General features: G+C 35.7%; 2 protein-coding genes and 1 long non-coding RNA gene across 3 annotated transcripts; all 3 read right to left on the bottom strand.

Annotated features, from left to right (window-relative positions):
- Nucleotides 1–2,613: 2,613 nt before the first annotated feature.
- On the bottom strand, nt 2,614–8,574 carry LOC148970464 (guanylin). Its single transcript, XM_089125005.1, is given in 4 exon segments — nt 2,614–2,701; nt 2,703–2,842; nt 5,378–5,390; nt 8,564–8,574. Coding segments are annotated over 4 exon segments (252 nt in total).
- Nucleotides 8,575–8,728: 154 nt separating this feature from the next.
- LOC120480264 (guanylin) lies at nt 8,729–9,806 on the bottom strand. The gene is made up of 3 exons (XM_039673289.2): nt 9,654–9,806; nt 9,191–9,377; nt 8,729–9,095 (listed from the first exon to the last, which is right to left on the bottom strand). The coding sequence occupies exons 1-3, from the start codon at nt 9,723–9,725 to the stop codon at nt 9,037–9,039; spliced, it is 318 nt and encodes a 105-aa protein (XP_039529223.2). The 5' UTR covers nt 9,726–9,806; the 3' UTR covers nt 8,729–9,036.
- Nucleotides 9,807–13,917: 4,111 nt separating this feature from the next.
- On the bottom strand, nt 13,918–18,300 carry LOC120480283 (uncharacterized). Its single transcript, XR_005623069.2, has 3 exons — nt 18,200–18,300; nt 16,160–16,339; nt 13,918–16,077 (listed from the first exon to the last, which is right to left on the bottom strand). It is a non-coding gene; the product is annotated as an uncharacterized LOC120480283 (long non-coding RNA).
- Nucleotides 18,301–19,938: the final 1,638 nt, after the last annotated feature.

A 19,938-nucleotide genomic window follows, 5' to 3' on the forward strand; every position in this document is an offset into this window, starting at 1 on the left:
TGCTGATAATAATGCGCCTTTTCCACTCTGAAAACTTCTGGAGTGCTCTCACATTCAGCCAATAAAACAGTCTAGCCTTTAAAATGGCAATAAAATATATGGCCCATTTGTTTACAAAGATAAAATTATGCATGTAACAAGATCTCGATGCCTCCCTAAAGTAACATTACAATTTTACTGCTCAGAGGTTCCTCTTTCAAAACTTATGACACTTGACACTTGTTTCGCCTTCATTAGAAAACATAAAAATGCACACAAAAGAGACAATTGCTGCCATATAAGGGCGAAGAGCCAGTGTGATTCGAATACCAACTCAGATAATAATTTGATTAAGCACCTCTTTGATGAAAAATATGTGAGTTCATGTTGACATCACTGACTTTTTGACTTTTTTTTTTTTTTTACAGTGAATAGGCCTAATGTTCTTTTGAACTTTCTACTCATCGAAATGTGTTGCGTTTTTCAGAAAAATATTATGCAGCACAACCTCAACATTTTCCTTGAGCAGCAAATCAGCATCTTAGAATGATTTCTGAAGTATCATGTGACACTAAAAACTGGAAAAATGCGCTGAAAATTCAGCTTTGCCATTACAGAAATATATTATTTTTAAGTATATTAAAAATAGAAAACAGATTATTTAAAATTGTATTACAATATTATAGATTTTACTGTATTTTTGAAAAAAAAAATTTAAGTCAAACTTAACGATCACTAGTAATGTAAAAAGCAGAGGAGTCTGAGGAAGCAACAAGATTAGAGAAATATCCTTTTGATCAGGCCTCTGCCAGAGGTAATGTCGGCTGTAAGGTAATCATTTCTCACCTCTGCTGTCTGCCTGAGACTGCTGGGGAAAGGTAATGCGTGCCTGGGAGACTGACAGGGAAATCATGGTTCCCATTCATGTAGCTCCATGAGGGGAAAAGATGAAAGTGCAAATGTGTTCGCTCAAAAAGATTTCTGTGAGTCATGACAAATCATACGTTAACTGTTGAACTGAACAGAGAAACACACTTCCACACTTTCATGCTCTCTTTTTGGTGCTTGATTCAAAATCTAACATATGAGAAAAAAACAAGGAAGTCATGGTTTTGCTTGTTAGCATGAGTCAGTTACACTCTGCTGGTAGACGTTTCATGATATGTGCTTCATAATTACTAACAATATAGTAATATGCATGCTAATGAGCAACTAGTTAATTGTGAGATTTGGACATTAAACTAAAGTGTTAGGCTACTGTAACTTTGATACTCAGCCCATTCTCACTCCCAAGGCGTCACCTAACTGACGCCTTGGGAAGCATTTGGACATGCTTCAATATCTGACGCTTTAGGCGCCCTTTAGCGTCAGTTAGATGACGCCCTAGGATCGCGTGTACCCTACCCCCACCCCACACCTAAACCTAACCGCGTCCTCTAACTGACGCTTTCCTTTAGCGTCAGTTAGATGACGCCGTAGGATCGCGTCATGTAAGTGACGCTAAAGGGCGCCTAAAACGTCAAATATTGAAGCATGGTCAATGGTGACGCCTTGGGGTGAGAATGCGTTGTGATACTACATGTCAACCTATCCTTCTAACCTGAACCCAACACCTAACAGTCTACAACTATCACACTCTCAGAAAAAAAGGTACAAAAGCTGTCACTGGGGCTGTACCTTTTCAAAAGGTACACTTTTGTACCCAAAGGCTGCATATTGGTACCTTAGTGGTACATATTAGGACCTAAAATGTACATATTAACACTTAAAATGTACATATTAGCACCTAAAATGCACCTATTAGCACATAAAATGTACACCTAAAATGTACATATTAGCACCTAAAATGTACATGTTAACACCTAAAATGTACTTATTAGCACCTAAAATTTACATATTAACACCTAAAATGTACTTATTAGCACATAAAATGTACATATTAACACCTAAAATGTACTTATTAGCACCTAAAATGTACATATTAACACCTAAAATGTACTTATTAGCACCTACAATTTACATATTAACACCTAAAATGTACATATTAACACCCAAAATGTACATGTTAACACCTAAAATGTACTTATTAGCACCTGAATGTACATATTAACACCTAAAATATACATATTAACACCTAAAATGTACATATTAGCCCATAAAATGTACATATTAGCACCTGAATGTACATATTAGCACCTAAAATGGGCAAAAGTTTACCTTTTGAAAAGGTACAGCCCCAGTGACAGCTTTTGTACCTTTTTTCTGAGAGTGTAATGACAGTTAGTTGAGTAACCTAGTCTAATGAAGGTTACTTAGAGTGACTAAATTGGACTATTGAAAATAAAGTGTAACTGTAGTTCATTCCTGTCATGGCAAATCTGAATTTTCAGCGTCATTACTCCAGTCTTCAGTGTCACATGTTCCTTCGGAAATCAATCTAATATGCTGATTTTTTTAGGGTATGGAAAGTTCAAAAGAACAGCATTTATTTAAAATGAGATTTCTGTAACACTGAACGTCTTTACTGTCACACTTGATTAATTGAATGTACTTTTGCTGAATAAAGTTTTCATTTCTTTAAAATAACAACTTTTGAATGGTATGAATTGTATACTTCTATTAAAAGACAGCATCTCATACATCTATATGTTTATTAGGGATTTTTACAGCACACCGACCCAGACGTTGGAAGACTTCGCCAGCATCATCTTTTTCGCACAGCTCTGAACTCTTCTGGCAGGCCAGGGTCGGCACATAGGGACGCTGCATCGCCGTAGGTCTGTCGCAGGTTAGCACTCGTGTCAAACTCCATCAGCTTTTTCAGGGTCTTCACTGCCTCCAGGGAGAAACTGTACCCACTGTCCTAATAAGACAGACTCAGTAAGAAGTCAAGAAGTCCAGACCCAATTCTCATTGAGACTTGGGTCTGGGAACCACATGTTCATTTTCTCGTATTTGAGGCGTGGTTTACGAATGCCCGGCGCCATTTATTGGGTGCTAAGAATGTCTATCAAATGCTCCTGTACGTAGGCTAGCTCATAGCCAATCGTTTCAATTAGAAGAACACAAGTATTGGTCCCACTTTATATTAAGTGGCTTTAAGTACTATGTACTTACATTTAAAACAAATAATTTGATACAATGGACTTATTGTGTACATACATGTTTTAACATTGTACTTTTATTTTAAAAATACCAGCAAATTTATGTAATTACATTTGTAATTAAACAGCTGACTCATCCCTTACACTTTAACCTACCCTTAAACCTACCCATACCACCACACCTGTCCCTAACCCTACCCTCAATAGCAGCAAAAGTGTTTTACAATACAACATGAGCACAATAAGTACAATAAGTACATTATACTTGTTTTTCAATGTAGTACTTAAAGCCACTTAATATAAAGTGGGACCGATCGGGTACGTGTGCACAGCTGAAAGTTATGCTACTAAAGCGGTAGCTGTATATTGACATTGAAAAGCAACAAAATCTGCAATCGCTGAGTTGTTCTTCAACACCCTCGACACGGCACGGCGCGGATGAACACAATGTTTGAGGAGAGTGTGAGGCTGTCAGTCGCCGCGCCAGTGTTCAGAATCACAGATTGGTATTTTTGGAAGTATGATCAACATAAAAATTTTCACTGGAAAATGACATCTGAACTAGTAAGAATGATGGAAAGACATGCTTAAAGCTAAGGCAAGCAGATAGTTTTGAACACTGGCTCGTTATGTATTTTCTCAAATATGTATTTTGGTAATTTTTAACTCAAAAAAGCTATGGACTGCAGCTTTAAAAAAGAAGAATTCTGTCAGTGTTTTGTCATAGTTATGAATGGTGCCCTATGCTATCTGTTACATAGAAGGAAAACCCGGTTGGATTGTCAGATTTCCAATATATCCACTCCTACAAGACACTCACATTTATCAAATACAGAAACGCTTTGAGATTGCAGTGCCACAATCACACTGGCTTGACAATGAAGCTAGTAATATTTTTTCTCAAACAAACTGTCAATTCGATCCAGCCTCAGAAAGTGACATTGGTTTGTGTGAATGGACCAATTTTGACTTAACCTTAACCTGCACACATTGTATCTTGGGGTCAGGAAGATGAAAATGATCAGCACTCTCATTTTCACTTAAGTGTGGCTCTTCACAGGGATTGCATTGAGGGAATTTAGAAAAAAACATTGGGTCAAGCTATATAAAGAGTGCTTATTGTGTTAGGTTTCTAACCTGTTATTATCTGGTGGTCGCATACGGTCTGTCGTTTACATTTTGAACTCCTCTTCGATAACAAAAGAGGATGTGCATGTTTTCTCTATGGATAAATCATATGCAGCCCTGTCAGTATAAGTGACGAATAGTGCTTGTTAATCTCATCCATCTGTTATGAGCACATACAGGACGTAGATGTCAGCTGGCTGGCTTGCAAAGTGGGATTTAGGAATTAGATTGTACACATCTCCCTATAAACTGTAGGGCTGTCAGGGTTGATACTGTAGTAATGCTACGGATAAACTGATTTCAGTTCAGAAGTATAATAATAATTATAATTACATATTTTGATGTACGCAAATCCATGATATTTGTTTCCTGTTTTTGTCATGTGTGTTCATTGTAAGAGATGCAGCATGCTTAATTTCTCCGATCTTGTATGTATGTATACGTTCTGCAAAATGCATCTGGGAGCCTGCATAAATAGTTTATTTTAATCATAATATGTTTGTTGTCAGTATGTTTGAGAGGTGAGCCTGTTTGTAATCTAATAATGCATGGGGATACAAAAGAAATGCATCAGTTTAATCCTGACAAAACTGGACAGTGACACAACAGGATATTGTGTTTGTCAATCCACTGGACTATAGTAGCTCTGCAATAAAACACAAAGAGATTGGAAAAAATGGGATCAGTGCATATTGCCACTCCTCACTGTTAGCCTTACAGACAAGATGGCATTCGATCAGAAACCCACGATCTCAACAAAATCTGACCCTATTTATTTCTAACAGCTTCCTTTTCTTCAAATGCTCTTTTTTGGACCATTAGTCTGCACCTGTGATGGCCTTGGATATACCCATGTCAAAAAGAAAGAGCGTAGAATCCAGGGGGAAAAAAATTAATTCAAAACCAATAATTCGAATCTAAGGAATATACAGCATTAACACGCAATACAGCATAACTAAGACTAAACAGCTTTTAATATAGACCAAACAGCAAAAAAAAAAAAAAAAACGACTAATAGCGGACCAGGAGCTGTCTGAAACTGAGGGCTTATAATATATTATAGCCTACACAGCTAAGAGAGAGACCTAAACAGAATACTCAGATCAATCAGAAACCATGGTGACAAACAGGCAGGGAACAGAGGATGACACAACTAATAAACAAACCAGAAAGCAGACCCTGAAACACAGACATGAACAAAACAGAAAATACCTATATTTTTAGGGCTGGTTGTGGTTGGACATGAAGAGAAATCCTCTCTAATGACCAAAACCTTCAAAGTGAAAGAAATGGCACTCTCCATTCTGTTTGTTCACCATTTCACTGAAGCTTTCAAAATAGGCAAATTATAGTTCCATCAGCAGCCGGCTTGTTTCTTCTTTCCTGAGCTTACGAGAAAACTCAGAAAGAACATTGCCTACCTAATAAATTTTTACTCAAAGGACAGGTTATCAAATCAAGGTGTCTGCTTTTGCCGAAAATGCTTCGCATCAAACAGGTTTAGATTCTTATGTGACCTAGAAGTATATGCTCATTGGAAAAACGTATATGTGGCAACATTTTTGAACATAAATGTTCACACACACGATTATTATTACAGGGGCAGATTTTGGATTAATAAAGACTAGTTTTCACGTGGCACTTTGCACGATTATGTTATGACCTCAAAACCAGCCCATTCTCACCCCCAAGGCGTCACTTAACTGACGCCTTGGGAAGCATTTGGACATGCTTCAATATCTGACGCTTTAGGCGCCCTTTAGCGTCAGTTAGATGACGCCCTAGGATCGCGTGTACCCTACCCCCACCCCACACCTAAACCTAACCGCGTCCTCTAACAGACGCTTTCCTTTAGAAATTTAAAACGTCAAATATTGAAGCATGGTCAAAGGTGACGCCTTGGGGTGAGAATGCGTTGTCAAAACACTTTTAACCATAGTGCATGATTTGTAAACTATATATTTTGGAGTTTGTGTAGCTCAGCTGGTAGCCAACTGTAGGCTACTCGACTGAAAAACAAGTCATGATAAAAGAGCTAAAATGCCATGGTTTCGATTGAGTTTTTATGTCACATTTGCTTTTGTTAACACAATCAGGTAGGTTTGGGGTTAAAAAAGGTTACATTATTTTAAAAAGTGATGGAGGAATAATCTTTTAGGGTGACTCACCAGACATTCCAATTCAGAACTGCAGTGACGTACAAAACTCCAACGTTTTATTACCAATAAAACATTGGAGTTTGTACGTATGACCATACTCGCATTAATCTGTTCGGGAAAAAAAACTAAACACGGTTTTAGCGCCAGATAAACCCAGATAAATTGCAAAAAGAGTGTAATTTCTGGTATTTCGGCCATGGCTGATGGTGTTATGAGTGTAATAAAAATGTAATAAAAATTAATAAAATTAATGTTAAAATTTACTGTCTATATGACAACACTGTATCCGGCGTTTCTGAAAATCCTCACCCTGGCTGGGGTTTTCAAAAATGTTCGGTTTCAGTGTCCTGATACTGCGCTTCCGGATTTAAAAACATCCGTGTACGTGTGTACAAGGCCTTAAATTAATTAAAAATTAAGGATTATTTTTGGCTTCAATGTCTCGTGGAAAAGAGGTTTTCCCCTTGCTTAAAGGCTTAGTTCACCCAAAAAATGAAAATTCTTTCAGTATTTACTCACCCTCAAGTTGTTCCAAACCTCTATGTGTTTATTTGTTCTGCTGAACACAAAGGAAGATATTTGGAAGAATGTTTTAATCAAACAGATCTCGATCCCCATTGACTACCTATTTTTTCCTATGGAATAGATTATTGATTAAAACATTCTTCCAAATATCTTCCTTTGTGTTCAGCAGAACAAATAAACCAACGCATTCTCATCCTTTAGCGTCATATAGAGCGCTATATGACAAAACGGCGCTATATACGCACATGGCACCCGTTGTCGTTATATAACATTATATATCGTTATATATTGTTATATAACACGCGCTGTGATGGTTAGGTTTAGGTGTGGGGTAGGGTAGGGTATGACGCCTTGGGTTCACGTGAATATTAACGATAAAGTGTGCCATGTGCGTAGTATAGCGCCGTTTTGTCATGTAGCGTTCTATGTGACGCTAAAGAATGAGAACGGGCTGGAATAAACCCGAAAAGAGATTTGGAACAACTTGAGGGTGAGTAAATAATGGAAGAATTTTTTTTATTTTTGGGTGAACTATCCCTTTAAGATATTACACAGTATGAGAGAACCTCTTCTAGAGAGAACCGAGGTTACGTTAGTAACCGAGTATGAGCCTGGTTATACTGTATGTGAGGGTGTTCTGCCTACATGCACTCGGCAGAAAGGTTTTTCAATATTCACACACACTGTTCTGCACACAGGCAGAGATTCATGCCTGAATGATTTCATTTCAAGAAGTTAATGAAAAAATAGATCATATTTAAATGAGCAGTGAAGAAGACATCTATCAGTAAATACACTCTTAATGTTCCTGTCACTCAACATTCAATGTATCTTTTATGAGCAACGGCCCACCAAACCTTATTAAGAACTCATGGCAAATGTTGCTTTCAAATCGACAGGATGCGGAATATAAACACGAGGAAGTCTGCTCCCTTATAGTCAATCAAAAAGTTAGATATAAAGTGGTTGAGGACGAATTCATTCAGACATCCTGAGCACCACTTGAATTAAGCATTTTGAATACTTTTATCCATTAAAGTGAACTTGGCTGTACAAAAAATCCAATAACATTTTTGTAATGTCAATCAAATTCTTTCTACAATACAAATGCACATGATAGAGAACAGGGCAAAACTTTAAAATAATGGTACTCTGAACATGGTTATAAAATGTATCACTAGTAATTACTCCAATGCTACTCTTCAAAAAAAAATATACCAGGTAACTGGTCCATTATTTTAAAGTGAAAAAAAAAAAACTTTCTTCATTTTAAAATGACTACTCCAGATTTGAAGAGTGACTAGAGTAATTAGTGATACACTTTGCATTTTCAGTATAAAAAGACAATTGTTAGTATTAATTCACCCAAAAAGGAAAATGATGTCATCATTTACTCACCCACAAGTTGTTCCAAACCTGTATGAATTTCTTTCTTCTACTGAACACAAAAGAAGACATTTTGAAGAATGGGTAACCAGTTGATGGACCCCATTGACTTCAGGAAAAAAAATGGATGTCATCAACTGTTTGGTAGCTGAAATTCTTCAAAATATCTTTTGTGTTCAGCAAAAGAATGAAAATCATTCAGGGAACAACTTGAGGGCACGTAAATGATGACCGATTTTTTTATTTTTTGGGTGAACTATACATTTAATGTATACTACTCACTTGTCCTGCATCACTTCCAGTATAGTTACCCTTTAATGATAGACATATTTATTCTAAAGTGTTACCAAGATAACAGATATTCGGCAGGAAATATCAAAAAAACATTTTTGTAACGTCAATCATATACTTTCAACAGTAAAAATAATACACACAATGCAAAAAGAACAGATTTTCAATGCATTTTATTGAACACTGAGGCCACACACAAAGGATTATAAAACCCAGCAAAACTGAGAAATAGAAAAAATAAAAAAGACATTTCTTTATTAAATAAATGAAATAAGTGCTGTAACAAAACAAAATGCGGGAAAGGAAAGAGGGGAAGGAAGTTTAAGTAACAGTTCATAAACGGTGTGCTTCGCCATTTGGGCGACATTCGCAACCTTCGTATAGTCAACTAACTATGAGAACGTTGTTTGAAAATATGTGTTTTTTATTAAGTGGATGATCAAGCATTGGGATGATGGGAAGAATTAACAGCCAGTACAAGCCGCAAAAGCACATATTTCACAGACATCCACAGGCACAGATGCTGAAACAGACAAAACAATAACCCAAGTTAGTCAATGTTATTTATTGACTGTGTATGTATTGTGCACCAATCAAAAAGTAAACCAAGACTCCTACCTAGCCTAGCAAAGGACATTGTTGCTCCTCTCTGCATGCACAGGGGCACAAACTCCTGTGGCAGGGTTGGATTGGAACATACAGAAAAGTAGCTGGTCTTGGCCAACCGGGGGTTTTGTGTTCGTGGTTGTTCGGTCAACTGCTGGAGAACTTTCACCGAGTCCAATGAAAAGGAAAAATCGCCTTCCTGCATGATTGTAGAAAAACAATCGATGAGTGGCGTCAGCACTGACAGCTGGAGTTAAACTTAATGAAATTTGTATGAATGATTCTTTGTTAATGGCTCAAATGACTCATGTGGCACAAAGGAGAATTCAATAAAGTCATATTAAACACGTTACAAAATGAGGTTAGGTGCAAACTGTCTATACATCATATGAAAATAGGTATAGAGGATACTTGTGAGTAGTACGTTTTTAATAATAGAGAAGCAGTAATGAATGATATTAAACCTTGAGCTTACCTGGACTTGTACAGCCTCACAGACCAGGCAAAGAGTCACGACGAAGAAAGCGACACACAGGGCGGTCTTCATGCTGGCGGGTTCTTTCAAGAGAATGATTTATTTTGGTATGTTTTTCAGTTGTTGTCCCAGCAATCTCTGCCTTTCTCCTCCTCCTGTCTCCGCTTAAAAAGGAAACTGTCCCGGACCAGTGACCTATCAGAACCTATCACTGTTTCTCTGCTGTTAATGAATAAAGAGGATACATTTTACAATGTCGTAAAACAGAATTCATAAATGCTACGTGACCTCATCTTAGTTGTGACATGCACTTTTATGGATGTACAGTAGTTAGCTTTGCCTAGTGGCCTGTTCTTCATTCTCTAGTTAGGGTTAATTAATAACCACACAATATACCCACACAATAGTGTCTTTGTGTTATGAGCAAGTTAAATCCAATGAGAATACCAATGCAAACTCATATCAAAACAATAAAGCTACACCTTTCTTTTTGTTATTAGGCCATATTTCCTTGATACACTGAGTCTTTTTTGGAAATATTGCAATAATGATGATCTCACATTCATTGTGCAACCCATGCTTGTCTTCCTCTAAGGAAGTTTCAAAAATGAAAACAGACTTTCTCTGCATAGGCCCAAAGTGATTGATATCACATTGGTTTGAAGGGCACTGTTTCACAGTGGGTCATGATTTAAAAATGTTCTTAATGGGTATTGGACAGCAAGAAAAAATATGTATCTAACCATAAAGTCATCAATCCACTGTGTTTTGGTGCAAAATTATCTGTCAGTTATCACATGCCTAAGAAATAAAAGAAATATGTTTTTTTGGCCCAGTTTATGTAGGTGTCAGCCTGTTAAATTTTGTTTCTGTTGTTTGAGCATTTAAAATCATATATTTTTTTAAATGTTTTGATAATTTTATTCAGTAAAGCATTACATTTTTCCAAATTGACAGTAAATACTTTTATATTGCTACGGAAAAAAAATTCAAATAAATGCTGTGCTTTTGATCTTTGTCAAATAATCCTGAAAATATATCATGAATTTCACAATATATATATATAGGCCTATAACACTGGAAAAAATATTGTTGGGTTAACTTAAAAAATAAGTAACTTGGTTGCCTTAAAATTTTAAGTTGATTGAACTGGAAAAAGTGAGTTAATTCAATAAAGGAGATTGATTTAATCATCAGAAACTCAAAATAATAACTTATCTGAACTAAATAAATTATTTAAGTTGATTTGGCAAAAGAAAAAATGTTGTGATAACAAATCTTAAAAATATTTTTTTTACCATATATATATATATTAGCAGCAACTGTTTCAACATTGATAAGAAATGTATTTTAAGCACCAATCACCAAATCAGCATATTAGACTTTCCCATTACAGAAATAAATTACATTTTACCAACAAAAACATTTGTTAACGACTGGTACTTTACAACAAAGCAGATCTGTTTTTTTAACAAGCATATTCTTGCCGCATTTCCCTTGGATAATGTTTGAACTAAAAAGAGAACTAAAGATAATTTCATTGTAAAGTTATCACAAGTCATAATTATGTAACAAAAATCAATGCTCTCAGGGCATGAGAGAGAAGACCAAAAAGTTAAACAACATATTAAACTTAACTCTTTCCACACCAGCATTTACCAAAAAATGTTTTTTATTTATATTCTGTTGAATGTTTGGTGATCACACTAGCATATTGTACATGAGCTACTTCTTCATTAAGCAAATTTTCTTCTTCGCTTGTTTTTGGATCTGTAAATGCTGTTCTATATCAGAAGACCCGTAACTGTGAAAACTCATCAATGACGTGGAAGCATTGTGTCATAAATCCCGGAAAATGTTGTCAATGGTGGGGAAAGAGTTAGTAATCATCATAATTAAAATAGTAATTTTATGTAGATTTGTACAAGTATAAAGGTACTTTGTTCTGACACAATTGATGTCTGTCTAGTCTTGATAAACCCTTCAATCATTAATCAGAAAGTTTCTTCTTCAAAGGTTTATTATGACAGCATGATGTCTGTTCAGACACCCTCTCCAATGACTCTCCAACATGTTTAGACAAATGTTGCACAATGTGTATTTTAAAATTGTGTTAAATGGTCGAAAGGCTTCAGTCTGAGACTGTGATGGTGCCCACACCTGATGATGCAATTTCATTTCAACATTGCAACTGCTTATCGACCAAGCCTCTTCCCTTGTCATTATATGTGATAATTGTCATTGAAGACATGTTCACATGTGAGAGCAGAAATGCTCCAACACTCTTCTATCACAACACACGTATCTCACGCCAATCCGGCACATTATGGACACATTGAATTCAAAGCTTGTGTTTGTACAGTGGAAGCTTCCCATGCTTCAATTAGCTATTTCTTATCAGAGCTCAGACATAATGATCATTATTTATTGTGTTTACTTAATATTGTGAATTTTCTCCTCCCTGTGAAGGTGCGTTCTGTTTTAAAACCGCTTTATGACTTAATGGCCCCGTAAATGCTTTGACCTTTGCATCCGAGAGCATCCGAGAGCAGCGAGTAAGAAATCAGAACAGTGGGAAAACATCAATGTGCCCTTTATATAAAGTCAATCCCAACATTTTTCATGTTCAATTTAAAATTATTTTGAATAATACAAATAAAATAAAATAAAAATCTCCATTATTAATTAATTGGCTGACTTTTAGAGATGTACCTATACTAAATTTCTCCACTGATACTGATAGCCGATTATTCAGAATGACACATGCCGATACCAATGCCGACAGATCGATTTTCTTATGAAAAAAAAAAAAAAAAAAACCCCTCTCCCAAATAATGCTGTAATCTATACATGGAACCCTCCCATAATATTAGAGGTTAGAAATAACAACAGAGCTATTATATTAAACTGTTATTTATTTTCAGATATAATAACTACTGTATACCCAAATTAATTGCACATAAGGTAGTTTTAATACACACTTGTCTTCGTGGCAAATATTCAAACATACATGATTAATAGTAAATAAGCTTTTTTGCAACAATTGAAACATTGATAATTAATAATAATAATTAAATAATTATTTAATTTATTTAAATTATTTTATTAAAATAATTTAAATAAATAATTATTATTTAAATTATTTTATTTAAATAATTTATAATTATAACTATTATTATTATTGTTCACAAATTCTTTTATTGGTGTCTTTCCGCAATTGAAACATTGATTACATGAGACATGGTATATTCAGTTAAGTTGATACTGTATCTTTCAACATTTTGGTGTTCATGCATGTTTTTTCATGCCATAACTTGAATTAAAGTGGAAAAAAACACTGCTTGACCTGAATTGCTACAGCAATCTGTCTTGTCACATTTAAAAGCTTCAAGATGCCATGAATTGAAATGAATTGAATTTCGTGATAAAATGGACAGTATTTGAAAGCCTGAAATTGCATTATTGGTTTATGAAAGCTTACATTCATGTTAGCACTGTCCTATTAGTGCTATTAATACTATTGGTATCCCAATCAAATATAATGGACTCAAAACTAGGTTTTACAAGACACAATATGAGAAGAACATTGTTCATTTTTGTGTTATTTCCTTCCCCATGCCCCTGCTGTCACAGGAGATGTAGCATATTGTGTGTTTCTCTTTTTTTATACATCATTTGTTGCAATTGTGAACATTTTAACACTGACTATTGTTAAACAAATTGCATATGGTCCGGGAAAGAGCATGAAAAGCAATCATTTTTCAGTGAAGTTAATTTCTAATCTCATTTTAATGATCAAATGAGATGCCCCTTGGAGAACAGAAGTCCAAAAAGGGCCAAAAATCTGTCCCTATAAATTTTTATGATTAAACCTGTCTCACAAGTCTTCATAATGCTTGACTTCAGGCCAGTTGTATGGAGCAGATCTTGTGCCAAATGTGCAAAATGGCCTCTAACTGGGGGAGGTAAACGACAGCTCACATGAACATCACAGACTGTAAATCAACAGCTTGGGAACAAATTCCACCTCTGAAAACAACACAAATAAAGTCACAATAGAACAGAATAGAGTATCTTTGTTGAGGTGCACAAAGAAATTTAATTTAACTTGTAATATAACACAAATATGCAAATATTCATGTGAAATTAAATATAATACTAATGTAGAAAAAGTAAAATATATGACTGAATATTTAAATACAACAAGTTTAGTTCAAATGAATTAGATCTAGATTCTATAAAGGTTAGATTAATATTTGATTAAATATTCAATAAAATAATGAATAATGCGTACTTTTTCCTTTAGAGGTGTAAATTAAATTGTAAAGGCTACAAAGTATTTATTTTTTTACATTTCAATATTATTTTTATTTAATTTTCAAAAGTACAAATTCCAAATAATGACATATTAAGTATAAATTAAGCACTGTAAAGAGGTACAATTAACCAAGAACTTTGCCCCTGAAATTTATTGTGACAATTATGGTTACAATAGATAATGGAGCCAATTGTAGGTATTAGGCTAATCAAGACTGTGACAGACGGTGACATTCAGACTGCGCCTCAGATGCAGTCAACTCTATCTGGTGTGAGTCAAATGGCTCATATTTGGCGTATAGAAACTGATGGGTGTGAATGACAAAGAAACAGCATTGCTGTTTCAAGAGTACATTGCAGTGTAGATCAATCTTCGGTGGGAGGTCCTAACAGTTTTCATGTATCTCCTTTGTCTTCATGTGTAAAGTTCTGTTACACAGACAGAACTTTGGGTTAATATTCTAGTTTGAAGGCTGACACCCTAACATAGCTGCTGAAGAACAGTGCTACTCACCTTCAATAGATTCTTTTCTCCACAAGAATTCTGGTCAAGCTGACTTATTTTAGCAACACAACTTACACATTCAAGGTTCAGAACGGTATAGGAACTAACTTACATCATTAAAGTAATCAAATCCATGTGACTCTAGTGGTTTCTCTACTGTATGTGATCATAATCTGCTAGAGTCAAAAATAATCTCAGACTCAATTTTATGCAGACATTCCATTCCATTTTTATAACGTAAGGAGAACGTTCCGGTAACATTCCCCTAACCTTAAGGGAAAGTTCTAGGAACGTTCTGGGAACCAAAAACTAACGTTCTCAGAACCTAAATTTGTTTGCTGGGAGGCTACTACCCAGCAAACACAGAACGTTCCCCTAACGTTCCCGTATGGTTCCCATTTGGTTATTTTTGTGTGAACCACACAAGAAAGTTCTTGTTTTTAGGTTTAATTTTATAACCTAAAGGGCACGTTATCATAAAGTTTTTGGGAATGTTCTATTTACGTTAAGAAAACTTTCCTGGATCACCAATAGGGAACGTTCTTGGGAACCAAACACTAACGTTCCCAGAAGGTAAAATTGTTAGCTGGGTATTATGTGTCTACAACAAACGCGTACAAACATTATGGACCTGAATTTTCTATGTACTGATGTTGTAAATGTATTTTTCATATATTCTTTATGATGTTATTTTTCGATTTGATCAAGAACGTAAACCAATGCCAACACTTTTTGTGTATATAGTAGCCAGTCAGTTTGATGCTATTGTGTAAAACAAAAGTGTATTAAGTTAAAAAATATAGGCAAAAAAATTACCATTCAGAAACGTTTAGTAAGTGCTGTGTGTGGTGAGGTTCTGCTTGACTCTCTTCATCACCGCTTTCTGGGTCTTATTCTGCCTCAAACTGATACTGCAGTATCGATACCATTATGTACATTTGACAGGAACACATATGCAACTCTCGCCCGTAAAGGTAATGGGCGTGAATTCTCCGGACAACGTGCACTACAGTTTAGCCAATCACAACACACCGGCCCAAACTAACCAATCTGAGCCCACTGCCTGTTTCTGAGGGAGTGGTTTCATAGAATCCGGAAGTCAACCGGTCGTTCAAATAACAGAGGAGAAAGCGGCTTACAATAAAGGTGAAATTTATGAAAGATAAGACTTTAAAAAAAAGAAAAACTACGAATACATGTTATATTGCACCCCATAAACACAATCATGCAAAGAAAAAAAGCAGTAAACCACCCCTTTAAAAGAAATCTTTAGTTTGACCTGACAAGATAGTTTTAACAAGATATTTCACATTTAGTGAATGATTAAATGCAATGGACTAAACTAGGTCATATTAATGAGATCAATTGTTTGTGAGAAGTCAAAAATTCAAATAGGCCATGTTTTCTTTTTACCGTTTGTAAAAAAAAAAAAAAAAAAAAAAAAACTAAACAAAAAAATCAGACTACGGCCTACACTACACAGTGACAGAGCTTGTGAAATCTTTCACCCATTAGAATGACGTGAAGCGGTGACAAAGTGCCCAGGATGGTGACTCACATCATGGACCATTAATTGAGCTCTTGTCCTCTTGATCTTTGCACCTGAAGAAGAAACATGAAATGTATTACCTTCACATCTATCCAATCATGTTCTATACTTGCTGTATAAAAGATCGGCACTTACACATGTTTGAGTTCGCAGATGCTGATGCAACAATTACCCACCCTCCCCACCACCACCAGGATGGTCCCGTCCATACCTCCCCGGGGGTCGGCTGCGCCTCTGCCTTCGTCTTCAGGCAGGAAATGCGATCTACCCTCGGATTATGCATGGACAGGTTCAACGCCAAAGAGCGTGCGTGGGCTGTCAATAAAATATATATTAGTTTACAGTTAGCATTTTACTTCAGCTCACTATTGGATACACAAAACTTGCAATGGGATTCATTTAACACAAAAAATAGAAACGTACAAGCCTTCATGCTAACACGCTAAAGTAATTTGAATGTAAGAGAAGATGTGGTTTATCATCACCCCCCTCCCCTTGTTCAAATAGCAGGTCTGCAATCAGCCATAAACAACATCTAACACTAAGCAACTCTGTATTACTTTATGACTGGGGTGGAAAAAGTATTAACATAGTAATTTGAAACGTGAGAGATAATATATCAGTCACATCAATGTCAGCGACTGTGTATATTGCATTGTTTTCTTTTAGCTCAAGAAGAAAACACCAATGAAATGTAAAGCTTTTTTCAAAATCAAGCTATAAACCGGCATGTTTTCATGATTAATATTACACCCACATCTCTGAAAAATGCAATGCTGGACAATGCCCATATGGACCATTGCAATGCTAATTAATTTTGTATAGAAAAGGTCTAAACTATCCAAAAGACGTGATTTTGGTTTATCAGATAAACCACAAATTTAAAGTATTTGAAATGCATCTATAAAATACTTAAGGAAACTAACTACCCATATTATAAGTCTTTAGCTAAACTATAAAAACTTTTCAAACACATCGGTGTGAAATGTTTTTCTCTCATGGCCCTTCTGTGCATGGAAAAACACAGTTTTACAAGCACAGATGCACGTCATGAGATCTAAATGATGTTAGATGCTAATATGTCACATCCTCTTTCTAGACTGTCTAGTTGATGAATTGCTGATTCTATGAATGTGGGAGATTTTGTTCTTATCTTTCATAATGTCCTCACTGTGTTGTCAAACTGAAGCCGTAAAAGAGACAATCACCTGTGAGTGGGGTTACAGTATCACACATTAAAGCTTGTGGTCACATACATATCCCAACAGCGGAAGCCCCAAAACAGATTTGTCCCTGTAAACTAAGTATCAGCAGTACGTCACATTTTAACCTTATAGACTTATCCCCTCAATGTAAATGCCCGGAGCAGTGTGGGCCACTTTTTGATGAATATGCACTTTTATGGACTTCAAAACAGAAACGGCCATTAACTCTCATAACAAAGCTTTGAAGAACCAGAAAATTTTTAATATAACTCAGTCTGATTTTATTTGTCTGAAAGAAGAATGTCATATACACCTAGACTTGAGGGAGAGTAGCCTAAATCTAACACAGCGTTTGAGTCCATTATTTAAAATGCTTTCATTTATATCATTATAAGTTTTCAGCATAATTTGAGTGAAAATTAGATGTTTTTTAGTACGTTGCCCGTTTGATGTGCAGTCAAGCAGTACCTGATGATCATGATGCTTAGATTTCGTTAGATTTCTAAGATTCCTCTTAAAGTCGGCATGGAATCAAATTTGACAAATCTTCGTTTTATATGTAATACTGTAGTGTTTATTATAAATGATTTATCGGTGCACTTCATTATTTTTCAAAAATTCATGTACCCTTATAATCTTTAATCAAAGACATTACCCTTCCCTCCCCCATCGAAACGACCTCTCTTCTTTCGGTCACGTAGAACGGCGACAGGGTGCGGCCAGATGCGATAACGGTGCGGCTATCGGTACACCTCCTCTCAGAGAATCACATTCAAATCTGCCTCCATTTTGTATGCAACGCCCAACCTCCTACGATCCAATCAATTCCCGAAGGACGAAATCAAGCCCTGCCCTACATTTTTTTTCTCATTTCAGAAGCCGTTTCACTCGGATATACGTCACGATAAAGAAAAAAATGACGTTTCAGGCCGACTTTAAGCTTTCTTTCAATTTGATCGTTTAAACTCACTGTTCATTCCCAGCCTTAAACATTCAGATTTTCAGTGTGGTCTCAGCATTTGGATCCCTCCCTTGCACCATCATCAAATCCATCTCTAGCCCTGCTGATAGATTCATTAGAAACTTAATGAACAGGGGATTCATTGTGATTGCCTCATTGGACACCTTGTGCTAAACAGAAGGCCAGTCATGATATGCAAATGAGGTTAGTTAACTGAAGACTGACTCAAGGTTTTGGATTTGGGAGTGATCTCTGCTGACAACAGTGCAAGAGTCGATGAACTGAGGAATTCCTTCCAATGACTGAAGCGTTTAACGGTATGCCATGGTAAAAATGCACTTTAAAAAGCCAAGTGTTACTAGGCAAGCTTATACCTAGATATGAATAACAACAACACTGCAGTGTTACAGTTGGTTAGTTGCCAGGTCACGTACGTGCGGCAACTATGTCTAGGGGAATGAATGAAGAAACTTGTGTTGTGACTCATATGATCTTGTTTTGAGGGTTTCTCAAATCCAGTCCTATAGAGGGCCAATGTCCTGACCCTGATCAAACTCACCATCTGCAATTTTCTTGTAACTCTGACCTTGATTTGCTTTATTAAGGTGGGTTTGAGTAAAACTGGAAACTGTAAAACAGTGACCTTCCTGGACCGGTTTTGAGGAACCCTGATTTGGTAATATTTACTCTGAAAGCTTGTATGCAAAGCAGCAAGTAATTAGAGTATTTACATTACAATGAGTATACCAGGGCGAGGGGTATTGTTGTGCATGTAACATTTTAGCGATTAAAAAATAAAACTACATCTTAATAGAACACTGTTTTGTTTGCGTCAGCTCCACTCTTCTGCGTGGATGCACATAGTTTACGGCACTGATGTACTGTTGTTGTATAATGATTACTCTGATGAAGTCAAACATTATATAATCAGTGTTATGAAAAATTCCTGTTAAAATGAATGCATTACAATTGTGTTACTCCCTAAAAAACAAATTGCTTTATTTAAGCCACGTTTCCGGGAATTTAAAAACGGAATTTATTTATATATATATATATATATATATATATATATATATATATATATATATATATATATCTTATAAATCTTTATAAATCTATATAACTATATATAATATCTTATATATATATCTTATAAATCTTTAAAGATGCCAGCAAATTTGACAAAAGAAATGACCTTATCCCAGCAATGTCAGACCACTTATCTGTGCAGTATAGATTCTGCTAAGCCTTCTGAATGGTTCTCATTTATGATTTTGTTGTGTATTGTGTGTTTCTTTGGTTGTCCTGGAAACGTTCACAATAGAGAATTGTGCCCCTCCAAAAGGTTATAAACAGGTTTTGCCCTTGTTTTCAATAACATTTCTGACAAGACTATCTGCTAAACAATAACTTTGTCTTAAGGATGCTGATCAAAGAAGATAGCGTGTCATTTAAGTGTGTGTTATTAAATGTATCGGTGGGCACTGAAATGGTTGTAAATCACTATCATTGTGCTGTTCTTGGGTTCCCCCTGAATCAATAAAGTGCTATCTTATCTAATCTGATTTTATGTAACCTTATGTTCAGTAGGGTTAAATCCTGCTTTGAATAGGGGGGGAAATATGACATGTTTTCTGCATACTGGTATGCTATTTCCATTATAACATTTTAATGACGATACATTTAGAATTTAGTTGTGATGATCCAATATTGATGCTGAGATTGCTCCAGTTCATTTGGTGGATAAG

The sequence above is a fragment of the Pimephales promelas genome, chromosome 21 (genome assembly GCF_988280905.1).
Source record: "Pimephales promelas chromosome 21, fPimPro1.hap1.1, whole genome shotgun sequence".
NCBI classification, from domain to species: domain Eukaryota; kingdom Metazoa; phylum Chordata; class Actinopteri; order Cypriniformes; family Leuciscidae; genus Pimephales; species Pimephales promelas.